Source organism: Zosterops lateralis (genome assembly GCF_965231275.1).
Source record: "Zosterops lateralis genome assembly, chromosome: 3".
NCBI classification, from domain to species: Eukaryota; Metazoa; Chordata; class Aves; order Passeriformes; family Zosteropidae; genus Zosterops; species Zosterops lateralis.
Genome location: NC_139764.1, coordinates 25,200,622 through 25,213,596, shown reverse-complemented (window position 1 = coordinate 25,213,596; position 12,975 = coordinate 25,200,622). Strand labels below are relative to the sequence as shown.

At 49.3% G+C, this 12,975-nt stretch overlaps 2 protein-coding genes across 4 annotated transcripts in view; both read left to right on the top strand.

Moving 5' to 3' along the window:
- Positions 1-4,285, top strand: part of THADA (THADA armadillo repeat containing) — a 151,823-nt gene extending 147,538 nt beyond the window's left edge. For all 3 annotated transcript variants that reach the window (XM_083857543.1, XM_083857545.1, XM_083857544.1), the window contains 2 exons: positions 1,659-1,825; positions 2,998-4,285. In XM_083857543.1, coding sequence (XP_083713669.1) covers positions 1,659-1,825; positions 2,998-3,336 — 506 coding nt within the window. In that variant the 3' untranslated portion in view covers positions 3,337-4,285. The remainder of the gene's footprint in view (positions 1-1,658; positions 1,826-2,997) is intronic.
- A 3,054-nt stretch (positions 4,286-7,339) lies between these two features.
- ZFP36L2 (ZFP36 ring finger protein like 2) lies at positions 7,340-10,044 on the top strand. Its single transcript, XM_083856240.1, has 2 exons — positions 7,340-7,667; positions 8,059-10,044. The coding sequence occupies exons 1-2, from the start codon at positions 7,617-7,619 to the stop codon at positions 9,481-9,483; spliced, it is 1,476 nt and encodes a 491-aa protein (XP_083712366.1). The 5' UTR covers positions 7,340-7,616; the 3' UTR covers positions 9,484-10,044.
- Positions 10,045-12,975: the final 2,931 nt, after the last annotated feature.

Sequence of the window (12,975 nt, the reverse complement as noted above, 5' to 3'; positions counted from 1 at the left end):
TGACATGAAAAAACAGATTTAAACATTTGATTTTAGTGTCTAGCAGAGACAAACTGTGTATGTAACATTATTAGTGTCACAAAGAGATTGACTGCCTGCCTTCCTGTTACTTGTTCAAGGAGATTTCCATTTACCCTCATCTAACTCCAAGATAAAGAAGGGACCATCTGTTCTTTCTCCTTCACTCCCTTCCTTATTATGGTCCTTTGTCCTCATCATCTCAAATACTAATTTGTTCTCCCCAATGTCCTCAGTATATTGCCTGGTCTGTCAAGTGCATGTACTCATCTTTCCATCGGTCTGTTATGCCCTTAGATGTTTTCTTCCTCCTTGGCATGTGTATTTGCCTAATCCTGGTGTTTTAATGTGAGTTTCTCTGCTGTGCCAACGTACCCCAGAAAACCTGCAGCTGGCCTGAGGCCTCAGGAGGGGTTACAGCACCGGGGTCCATGCTCCAGCTCTGAATGTGGATTGTGAGGGAGAAGTCTTGGCTGCACTGCTGTGCCTCTTCCATGTAGATGGTTGCTTTCTTTCAGGAGAAAGGCTTAAATACAGTCACACACTAAAAGTAAGGTGTGCCTTCCATAGCTGTATGGATTTTTACAAAATAACTCTGACTGCTGTGTTGTCTGCTCCTAAATTGCAGCCTTCAAGAATGGTATGTCCTTATGTACCACTGCTTAGACCATTCAGTAAACATTTCCAGTTTGCTGGTGATTATGGACCTGGATTAATTTTGCCAAAATCCTTTTTACAGTAATAGGGATTTTAAAGAGGCTTGTCCACTAGCTCTCCTCTTCAGTCCTCTTCCCATACCACTTTTAAAAAGGAAAAAAAAATTGCATTAAAGTTACAAGTGGAGAAACTCATACCTGGGGACACACAGGACTTGTGGCATTTTTATATACTCTATTATCAAAGGCAGCTCTAGGACCCAGATAGTTAAATCAGCATCTCCTCAAATGAGAGCAGTGAGGAAGTTCAGGGAAAAAATATGGTGTGGATGATAGTTTTGTGTACAGCTCTGGCATGATGCCAAAACCTGTATAAATATAGCTCTGTGATGGGGTCATAAACAGTGTCTGCCTTTCCCTTCTCAAACATCTTTTCTAAGCCTGCCTTCGTGCCTGATCTCTCTTACGTGTGTGTGTGTGCATGTGTATATGTATATCTTTTTATATATAAAGAGATTATACACCAAATAATTACTCATTTTATATCCCAGCCTTTTAAAAACATATCATGTGTTGTAGGTTTTGAGTTCCAGTGATAATGTTACATGAGATCTAAGGCATAGCTGTTGTTTGGCAAAAATAGTCACCATGTAATAGGGACAGGACTGTCTGGAGATGTTTCTAACAGACATATCTGTATATTTAAACCCAGATTAATAAATGTCACTACATGAGCAGGAGAAAAAAAAAATTAAGCATCAGCATTTTCAGTTGCTTCATGTATTCATGTACTCTGGAATGGAGAGAAGGCCCCAAGTGGAAGAGAAGTAAACATCCATCTAATTTATTTGCAGTATAATTTATCCTTCTGCATGTGTTTGTGTAAGTTTGGCATCTGTTTTCAAGAAATCATTTTTGTGCTGATTTTATTTGAAAATGTTTGCGGTTTTGCTTTATATTCTTACACATATTTTCTCTCAACAGAGTTTGCATTTAGGATAGTGAATGCTCCAATGGCCTTGGATTTAGCCTTTGGCATAGTGTGTGAGCAGCTCCAGCAGTGGGGAGAGATCCATGCCGGTGTCCCAGTCCTGCTGGAGTGGCTTTTGGGAGACAGCGACCTGCAAAGAGATGGGGAGACTTCTGCCCTGGTAATTTTAACAAGCAGTTGCTATAGCATGTTAGAAGCACTATAGTTCTGTGGTCTTGTGGTAGGAATAGAGCAAAATGTCTCATCTGAGGAAACCTGATAATTGCTACTTCAGTGGTAAGTGATTTACAGTCTTTTTAAAAATTCACATGGATATTATTTAAAATGAAAAGAGTTTTATGTCTGTTTCCTGGTAAACCAGCATAAAATTAAAGAGATCAATAAGAAAACATTGAAATAAATCAAGACTTACTTCACAAGGCATTGTTGACTGAAACATTCTGAGGCTGTAATGTAATTACATTCAGTATTATTGCAGATGATGGCTTCCCTTGAACTTAAACTGCTTTGGGGAGTGCCAGGCACATCTGGGCATTCAAAGACCAGTGTCCTACCAATGCTGGCTTTCCCAGAGATGGCATTTAAATATTTGGTGACTTTATGCCATCATCCATGTGACTGGTTCTACACAACACATGAAACAACCTTGCTTACATCAATCAGTGTGATCAGGATTGTTCCTGTAAAGATGGGTTTTGCCACACTGGTTCTGTAAAAGCTATGACTGTATATTACACTGTGTTCTTTTTGTCTTGAAAAGAATGCAAAGGTCAAAACAATGCTGGAAGGTAAACCGGAAGGAGCAAGAGCAGCTACATCTTTGAGAAGTTTGTTGGCAACTAATATGACCCATGAAATATATCATGAACCTTTTCTTAAGTCTGTAGTTTAGGTGTGCATTTCTGATGTTTCACTGACTGATACAATTTTCATTTAATCCAGTCAAAAAGCTCCATGATATAGCAAATTACCATACTGCTTACAGAGGTCTTTGTGAAATATAATACTATTTCATAGGGGAAGGCAAGCACATGTTAAGGATTAGGGCTACTATTTACTTCCACTATTTCCTGAGACTTGTGCCATAACTGCCTGATCTTTGAAGGTAAAATTTCTTTGGCGAAGTAGGAACCTTTTTACTGTGCTTTCCCGAACCTTTTAAAAAAAGGCATAGGAATGTTTACCTTGTTTTTTGAACATAAAATGCTGTTCTATGACAGCCTCTGTTGTCATCATTTCTGTATATATCCCTTTTCATATCTTTTATGATTTCCTCGTTGTTATCAAACCACAAGTCATTTTCTAATCACTGTTGGTTTTCTTTTTGTTAAGGAAGAAGATGATTCCCTCTTTGATAAAGGGGAAGTGAATTTTTGGGCAGAGAAGCTGACTCATGTGAGACAACTTAGTAAGCACCTTTTACATCTTATATCAGTGACTCACCTCACCTTACCAGATCATGGGGAACTTAATCATCTATCAAGAACAGCACTGGACCAAGCCCAGCGCACTGAACACCTTCTTGGAGCTCTACCTCCAGTTCCAGAGTTTTCCAGAACTCCAGAATTCACAAGATTGGCTATTCAAAAGGAGAGACTATCAGTCTGTCTTAAAATATTAAATCTGCTGAAGCCTGATGACACTTGCAAAAATGAAAATCTGGAGAAGTAAATTACTAAAACTTCATCCTCAGGGATCTGCACACATTACTGGATGGCCAGGGAGACTGAATTCCAGCAATGTTCACGGAATCAGGGATTTCTGTGATGACTTCAGGAAACCTGCACTACCTTCAGTATTCAGGCTAGAACTATATTTTTGTATTGATTAATTGTCCTTTGATTTTTTTTAATGGGACGTGCAGTGGGAGACTTTTCCTTTTGAATGCATTTGTTAATTTCATTCAGCTGAGCATTGTTTATTACAGCTACTGTAGGAAGTAAAGCAGCTAAACCTAATACTTTCCATTCATCCAGGTGCAGGCCGCCTGTAGTTCTATACATTTTTACCTCCTGTTTCTTAATGCCAAAAAAAAGTTGTGGGTTTTTTGTCCCCTTTCAAGATGTGCATGTTAATTATTAAATTAATATGCTCTTTAAAAATAATATTTAAATGTTTGTAATAGAAAAAAACCCCACGACTTTGTTGTTTATGGCAGTTTTTAGTGTACATTTTAATTTTTACTGCATTTTCCTCTGGAAGAAGACAAGGATTTTCACTTTGGTAGTAACCTTGTTTTGCACATGGAAACAGCATTAGTTGGATTTCTGCATGCCTCTTTTCTCCTTTGAATCAAACACCTACTTTTATAAAATGGCTCTAAAATGAAGACTTGCTGTGTTCAAAAAATGAAGCAGCTGTTCCACTGCAAACAAAACAGTTTCATCTTTACTTCAAACACCTTACTGTGTGTAAGGCCTGGAAGGTGATGTCCTGCCGAGGAGAGTGAGGCCCCTCGGAAGGGTACCAGAGGTGTTTCTGTGCTGCAGCCCTCACTTTTGGGAGATGCTCTCACCAGGTGGGGCAGCTGTAGGGACTGTGTGAGTGCTCCAAGGTCTTGCTGTGTCTAAACCACAAAAAAGCTTGTTGCACATCGAATGGATGTTTTTTTTCTGCAAACTGGAATTGGGTTTCGATATGAAAATGAGACATCAAAAATAAACACTGGTGTCAAAAGGTTGTATTACCTTCCTCTAGCCAAGGGGAATGTGTGGCTGGGCCTGCTACAGCACGGATGTGCGGCCCTGTACGCCGTGATTTCGGTGTCCTTGGAAGAAGAACATGTCTGATGAACGCCAGGCTGCTTTCACCCTCTTCACCTGGTGGTGCCTGAGCCCAGTTCAGCCCTAAATCTCGGTGACGCCCCGGCCATACCCGAGCGCTTGTCCCGCGGCCGGGCCCCCATAGGAGCTGTGCCGTGCGCCGCGCGGCCGCCAGGTGGCGCCACAGCACCGCCCCGTGCGGGCCGGGAGCGGGATCGGGATCGGGATTGGGCTCCTGGAGTGCCGGGATCGGGCTCAGCAGGGGCAGGGTAAGGCTTGGGCCGGCTGCTGGGCACTGCTGTGCCCCAGAGCCGACCGCTGCTCTAAACACACTGCTGTAAATAGAGCTAAACTGCAGAGTTGGGTCCAGTGAACATCTGAACAAAGTCACGACTAAAAAAAAAAAAAAAAAAAAAAAAAAAAAAAAAAAAAAAAAAAAAAAAAAAACCAAAGAGAACTTAGAGCAAATATTAAACTTTTATTCTTAAGTTTCCAGGATTTGGGGTTATTTATGTAAGAAGTAATTTATGGTTAAACTTGAGGCTTCAATAGGCAAAAGAGAAATGTTGGAATCTGAAAGGATGTTTCACAGGACGGCCGCTATCCAACTTAACGAGCCGTGCTGTGAGTTAGGCTAAAAATTAATTTGTGTGCATCTGGTTTGAGCTCCTGGGGAAAGAATAGCCCAGATTGTGTCTGGAAGCCACTCTTAAAAATATAGTCAAGACCTGTACGATTAATTAACAGCTGCTGGTTTTGCCACATCTTTCCATAATTTCTGGACTAGTATGCCAACAGCTTCTGTAGTAGAAGATAAAAAGAACTTTGTATGTATCAGAACCACTGTGAGGTCCTGAGACCTTGCTAACGTCAGTGGGTGGCACAAGGCTATCTAGTAACATTGGCTTCTTTTTTAATTGGGCAGAATTTAAAACGCAAATGCGTTTATGTTTGATACTGGCAAATCGATGAATGAGACAGGTGACAGCACAGAAATAGACCCACGGTGACGGTAAAACTCGGTGAAGCCTTGAGGACTCGGTTAATTAGTTACTAAACAGCTCGAAAACTCCATCTTCCTTATTGTGGTTTTAAAGATGCAACTGGAACCTCTGTCATCCCGCTCGGGTTTATAGGAGAGCAAATAAGAATTATATCAGTGCACATACATTTCAGCACACGGTGCTGATGACGGGTTACTGTGTAACTACTCGATGAAGAACCTTTAGACCCGGAGCAGCGATTGCAGGAGAGAGCAAAACCTGATGCCAGGGCACTTATCGGCCGTGTGTTTGATCAAAGTCAGTTTATCAAAGTATTCCTCCCAATGGCGTTGACACATTGATCCGTGCAGGAGTGTCACAGTAAACCGTTCCCTGGCTTGGCCGGCGGGCAGGATCCGCTCCGAGGTGATGTCTCCATCGCCGAGCTGTGTGGGAGGAGGAGAGTTTGAACTCGGGTCAGCGCGGAGGCGACTCCGGCCGGCCCGGGAGAAGGTTTTGGGAAGCGATGCGAGTTGTGGCCGCAGCCCCGGCGGCTCCGTGTGCGGGCAGCGCCTGTGGCCGGGCCGGGAGGAGGGGAAGGAGCGGGACCGGGGGATGTGCCCCGGCGGCCGCTGGGGGGCGGCACGTCCCCGCCGGTGGCGCGGGCAGCGGGAGGGGCCGGGAGCGGGGCCGGGAGCGGGGCCGGGAGCGGGGCCGGGAGCGGGGCCGGGAGCCCGCCCGGCCCAGTCCCGCCTCGCCGAGCGGGGGCCGGGCCCCAGGGGACTGCCGGGACGCGGCAGGGAGCGAGCTTCGGGCTTTCCGCCGCCCGGCTCCCCGTCTTTCCCCGGAGATTTCGGTCCCGTTTCCGGGCTGGCCCGGCCGCGGGGGGCGGCAGGTCCGGAGGGAGGTGCGGAGGGGAGGGGAGGAAGCCAAGGGGCCCTTGGGCCGCCGGGCACCCCCGCCCCCAGCCCGAGGTCTCTTCCCCCTGCAGATGTGTTCGCTCCTGCTGACGTGGTGGGGTCCGGGGCACTGCCTCGGGAGCTACAGAGGATCAAACGCCTCTGCTGCCTTTAGCGGCCATAAAACTTTACACGTCCCTCTTCTCCTTCCCATTTGTCCCGGGGCCGGGCAAAGGCGGGAAGGGACGGGGGTGCGGAGGAGCCGCCGCCGTTCCCACGTCGTGTTTGCGCGGCCTTATCGGCGCGGGGGGGCGGCGGGGCTTGGCACCGCCCTGGCCTCCGGCCCGGGAGGAGCCCCGCCGCAGGGACCGGCCCGGCCCGGCCGGGGGCACTCCATGGGACACAGGACCTGGGAAGGGGATGAAGAGGGAAGGGGCCGAGAGTGGAAGAGAGACGTGGGAGGGGGGTGCAGACAGGGTTAGGTGGGGGTCGTTTACCAGCCAGGCCGCCGCGAGAATAATGCCCCCGCCTGGCCGCCAACCTCTCCCAAACTTTAGAAAGAAAGCGCCAAAGCCGAGCTCCCCGAAAAGGGGAATAAGCGGCGGGGCGCGCAACCCGCGCTCGGCCCGGTCCCGCCACCCGCGCCGGGGCAGCGCCGTCCGACCTTTGTTTCGAGCCATTACGTGGCAAAAGTTTATTTTCGGCGGGGCGGGGGAAAGAAGTGTCCCCGTCCGGCCGGGGACGGGGCCGAGCGCGGGCAGCGGGAACGCGGGGGCTCCAGAGGGGCCGAGCCCGCGGGGCGCCGTGAGCGCTGCCTGGGCCGGTGCCCCGCTGCCCCCGCTCCGTCCGGCCCTCGGCGGGACCGGGACTGACTGCAGCGCCAGCGCTCCCCACCGAGCTGCCAGCGCCTCCGTACGGCCCGGCCGGGCGGGCTGGGGCTGGAGCGGGGCTGGAGCGGGGCGGGCGGGCTTTGAGCGGGGCTGGAGCGCTGGAGCGGGGCTGGAGCGGGGCGGGCCGGCGGGCGGGGCGGGGCGGGAGCACTGGGGCACCGCCCCCGCGAACATCGGCGGCCGCGGTTATATGGGAGCGGCGCCGGGCGCCGCCGAGTTCCCGCAGTCCGCCCGCTGCTGTGCAGCCGCCGTCGCCGCCTCGGCCCGGCACCCGCCGTCCCGCCGGGAAGAAGTCGGGACCGTTTCGGATCTCAGGCGGACGGCCCTCTCCTAACTAGTCGTGGCTTTTCCAAACCCTCCGAGGAGAGCGGGATCTTTCGGTCCTTCCTGTATATCCGACCATTACAGGATCTAGAAATGTCGACGACACTTTTATCCGCCTTCTACGACATTGACTTCTTGTGCAAGGTAGGGACGAGCGCGTTTAGGCGGGCGGGACGCGGGTCTGGCGCTGCTGCCGGGTGCAGAGCGGCGCTCCGGGGCTGTACGGGCGGGTCCCGGGCTGACAGCCGGCCGGGGCAGCGGCTGACGCAAGGCTGCGAGCCCTGGAATACCGCCCCGCGCTCTCCCGGCGGGCCGCTCCCGCAGCCCCTGCCCGGGAGGAACTTCTAAAAAAAGTTGCAGTTGCGGCAGAGGCGGCGCGGGGGCTCGTCCCGCCCGGCGGCGCTGGGGACAGACTCGCTGTGCGGGGCCACCCCCGGCGGGGCTGCGTGGGGAGCCCCGGGCAGGCGGTGACCCGCAACTCCCTCTCTCTCTCCCGCTGTCTCCCCCACCCCCTCCCCTCTCCCCGCCCCGGCAGACGGAGAAGTCCCTGACCAACCTCAGCAGCATGCTGGACAAGAAAGCCGTGGGGACCCCGGTGACCCCTCCCAGCTCCAGCTTCGCGCCGGGCTTCCTGCGGCGGCACTCCACCAGCAACCTGACCGCGCTGGCCGGCGGCTCCAAGTTCCCCAGCCCCACCGGCTCCAGCTCCTCTTCCACGTCCTCCTCGTCCTCGTCGTCGTCCTCCTCCTCCTCGTTCGGCAGCCTGAAGGAGACGGGCTCCGGCGGAGGCGGCGGCAGCAGCAGCCCCACGGCCCTGCTCAACAAGGAGAACAAGTTCCGGGACCGCTCCTTCAGCGAGAACGGCGAGCGCAGCCAGCACCTGATGCAGCAGCTCCAGCAGCAGCAGCAGCAGCAGCAGACGGCGGGCAAGGGCAGCGGCTCCGGCGGCGGCGGCGGCGCCCCCATCAACTCCACGCGCTACAAGACGGAGCTGTGCCGCCCCTTCGAGGAGAGCGGCGCCTGCAAGTACGGCGAGAAGTGCCAGTTCGCCCACGGCTTCCACGAGCTGCGCAGCCTCACCCGCCACCCCAAGTACAAGACCGAGCTCTGCCGCACCTTCCACACCATCGGCTTCTGCCCCTACGGCCCGCGCTGCCACTTCATCCACAACGCGGACGAGCGCCGCCCGGCGCCCGGCGGGGGCACGGCCGCGCCGCCGCCCTCGGGGCCGCACCACCACCCGCACCCCGGGGCCGCGCACCCCGCGGGCAGCACCGGCGACCTGCGCGCCTTCGCCCCCCGCGAGCACCCGCTGGGCGGCGGCGGCTTCGGGCACCCCCGCGGCGGCGGCGGCGGCGACAGGCCCAAGCTGCACCACAGCCTGAGCTTCTCCGGCTTCTCCGCCCACCACCACCACCACCACCATCACCCCCCGCACCCGCACGGCACCGCCCCGCCGCCGCCGCCGCCGCCCGGGGGCCGCCTGGACGCCGCCCTGCTGGAGAGCCCCGGCGGGTCGCGCACGCCGCCGCCGCCCGCCTCCGCCTCCTACTGCGAGGAGCTGCTCTCGCCGCCCTGCGCCAACAACGCCTTCGCCTTCTCGGGCCAGGAGCTGGGCAGCCTCATCGCCCCCCTGGCCCTGCACACGCAGAACTTCGCCGCCGCCGCCGCCGCCGCCGCGGCCGCCGCCGCCTATTACCGCTGCCAGCAGCAGCCGCCGCCCGGCGGGGCCTGCCCGCCGCCCCCCGCATCGCCGCCCTTCAGCTTCCAGCCCCTCCGCCGCCTCTCCGAGTCGCCCGTCTTCGACGCGCCGCCCAGCCCGCCGGACTCGCTCTCCGACAGGGAGAGTTACCTGAGCGGCTCCCTCAGCTCCGGCTCGCTCAGCGGCTCCGAGTCGCCCGGGCTGGACTCGGGGCGCCGCCTGCCCATCTTCAGCCGCCTCTCCATCTCCGACGACTGAGCGAGGGACGGGCCGGGCCGGGCCGGCGGCCGGGGGGGCCCCACAAGTAAGTTACCGAGCGAAGAAAAGCGAAACCTCTCCTTCCTCTCTATTTTTGGTTTTGTTTTTTTATTAATATATCTATCTATCTATACACCGAGAGCTGAACAAAACGAGAAACAAAAGCATTTCGCAAAAAGGGCAAATGACACGAACTGAACAAACCTATTTTTATAGAGAGACCTTGGAAGAAGGGGATTTTTTTTGTTTCGGGGTTGGTTTTTTTTTGTTGTTGTCGTTCTTTGGAGACAAGTTATGATACGCACCAGCAGCAGCCATTCCATCTGTGTTCAAAAAACAAAAACAAAACAACAAAACAGCGTTAGAAAAGACAGCACCAGAAAGCAACAAACAATCCGGGGAGCTCCGGTTCACCAGCCCAGCTCCTCCAATCCTGCAGACACACAGAAAAAAAAAAAAAAGTTACAAACTAGTTTGTCTTTCAATCCAGTTCAAATAAAAACACAGAACATACTAAACCTATAAGCTTTGTTTTTTTAGGAAAAAAAAAAAAAAGAAAAATCCAACATCCTGCCAAGAATATGCCTTGATAACAACCTTCTTTTTTATATATATCTATATATTATTATTATAACAAATGCTAAAACCTTCATTCCAAAGTTTAATATTGGTTCCATTGCCACCACTTAGTGGATGTTTGGCTTAGAACAATTTTTTTTGTTGTTGCTTTATTTGGAAGCACTCAACTGAGGTTAGTTTGTAATTGTTGGAGAATAACTGCTGATTTTTTTAAAAATTTTTTTTTTAGCTGTTTGAGTTGATTGCATGAATGAGTCACTGCACACAACTCAATATGAAACTATTTAACTTATTTATTATCTTGTGAAAAGTATACATTGGTAATTTGTTCATACTGTATTTATCGGGTATGATGAAAAGCAATAGATATATATTCTTTTATTATGTTTAAATTATGATTTTCATTATTAATCGGCAAAATGTGGAGTGTGTTCTTTTCACAGTAATATATGCCTTTTTGTAACTTCACTTGGTTATTTTATTGTAAATGAGTAAAATTCTTAATTTAAGAGATGGTATGTAATATTTATTTCATTAATTTCTTTCTTTGTTTACGTAAATCTGAAAGATTGCATGGTTTCTTTATAGAAATCGGTCTCGATGCTGTGGAGGTAGTTTGCGGAATTTCTATGGGTTTTTTTTTTAGAATGTAAATGGTTGTAGCCCGTCCGAGTTGAAAAACGAGAGAAAAAAGAAAAAAAAAACTCACTTAGCAATCAGACTTCAAAGTGGCAAATCTAATTCAGACTTGTTAAAAATAACCAAAAAGTATTTTTGTTGCCTAACTCCACGAATCACACTGTGATATAGTCTCAAAGTATGTAGCAATAATTGGGGGGTCCCAGTATTATGTCTCACAGTGCCTTCTTGAGGGTCCACGCTTGCCTTAAATATCTCTCAACCAAATAAGTATTTTTTTCCTAATGCTTGAGATAATTTGAATGTAGGGATGGGTTTTTAAGTACAGCAAAATTTCGCCACTCTATTTTATAAGAACAGAGGCCATCTTTGGATCTGAAACTTTCTATAATACAGGAACATATCTTGTTTATTGAATTCCAAAACCTGTAATTTTTTTTTTTTTTTCTAATGTAGAAAGTTGGGAGTTTTCCAAAAGTTTCCTGGACGGTGGATGAATGAGCAGTAGCTTAGTTTTGTTTGTACATAGGTACAGATTGAGCACTATGTACTCTTTTGGACTACTTTAACAGAAGTATGTTTTGAATGTAACTAAAGGATAAGTCAACTTGAGTTGTAATATATTTTTCGGGAGTCAGTTCACTACAGATTATGTGAGACTGTAAACTTTGTACTGTAAATGTTTTGTAGTTCTCCCAATAAAATTTTTTGGAAAAAAAACAAAACAAAACAAAAACAAAGAAACCGACAAACCCCAGTAACCCTTCCAAGTGCCGAAGCCCTGGCTGCCAGGCAGGAGTATTTCTTGCTGCACACCACCACCCCCAATCACAGATATGTCTAGCTACAGATTAACCAGTTTACACTGCCACTCCAGGCCCCTCCTGCAGCCCTCACTGGTCGGTGGCCAAAGTTAATAAACGCTTCCAGAACGTTCGGGAATGTCAGCGCTGTACTGTATCCTGCTTTGCTTTTTGCCCTTTTTTTTTTTCTTTTTTTCTTTTTTTCCCCCCCTTTTTTTTTTTTTTTTTTTAGTTTTTTTTTTTCTTTGTTTGTTTGTTTTTTATTTTATTTTTTTATTTTTTTTTTTTTTTTAGAATCAAACCTCTGCTGCTTCCAGTGTAACAGCTGGAGTGGAAAAATCTAGTAGTGGCATTTATCAATCAAATCGCTTATGGGGCTATGTGAATGTGCCATTAGCCTTCCTGCCTTGTTTGGGGTAAGGAGGAAATGGCAGTTTGGGTAATAAAAAGGCATAATTAAGGTTTACCCTTTGTCCCAAAAGCTTTGTTCCTCTTCACTCACAGGAATGCGGACTTCTGCCTCAATGCTCCCATCACCCAGCTGAGGGCATAACTGTGTTAATCGGGCTAGCATTAAATGTGCTAATCAGTTTTCAGGGCTTGGGTTTTAAACAAATTACCTTTTTGAGGCTGTATTTATATAACTAAATACTTGGCAGCCTGGGGACTGTGCGAGTATTAATACTGGAAGAATTTTAGCTAATATCTCCACAGTTTGGCACCCTGTTCCAGTCAGTCCCTTAAACTTTTAAGTCACAATTTCTACCAGCTTATTTTTTGTTCTTTTGTCATGCTACTAATAAATGTTGTTAACATTATGGCATCTCTGTGCTGCCTGGGCCGCCACAGCACTTTCTATAAATACAAGATAGAATGTAATACCGGTGCCATATGTTTGTGTAACAAACCTTGGACTGACACTTAGTTTAAAATTAAAACAAACGTAAGCAATGTATGACAACGCAGCCCAGCTACAGCAATCACCTTTTTTTTAATGGATTTGGTCTGACATTTTGGCTCAGAATTGCTCCCTTTGATTCCCAGACTAATTTCTGATGAAACTTCTTTTTGTCACTGTCTGCACAGTGGCACTGAGCTCTGATGCCTCCTTGCCCAGGCATCCCTGGTACAGATGCTTTGGCTGCAAGAAGCAAACCCATGTCAGTGTTTTGGAGGAACAGAGAGTGGCTGTTGGTTTGACCGGTGTCTAAGCTGATGTCTTAACTCACTTTTGGGATTTTGAGATTAATTTTCACACTAAAACTGCATTAATTAGGAGTGTATGCCTCATTTCATTTCAGATTTTCTTCCTTCTCTAGGTACAGTTTTTTTGCTTCTCTCACTCACCCACCCATTCCCCTGAGCCTGCCTTTTTCTTGCCACAGTAGATAAGGACCTTATTTATTTCTGTATTTCCCTTATCTGGGACAGCTGTACTCTCATCAGTGCAGCACTTCCATCTTCCCTCTGG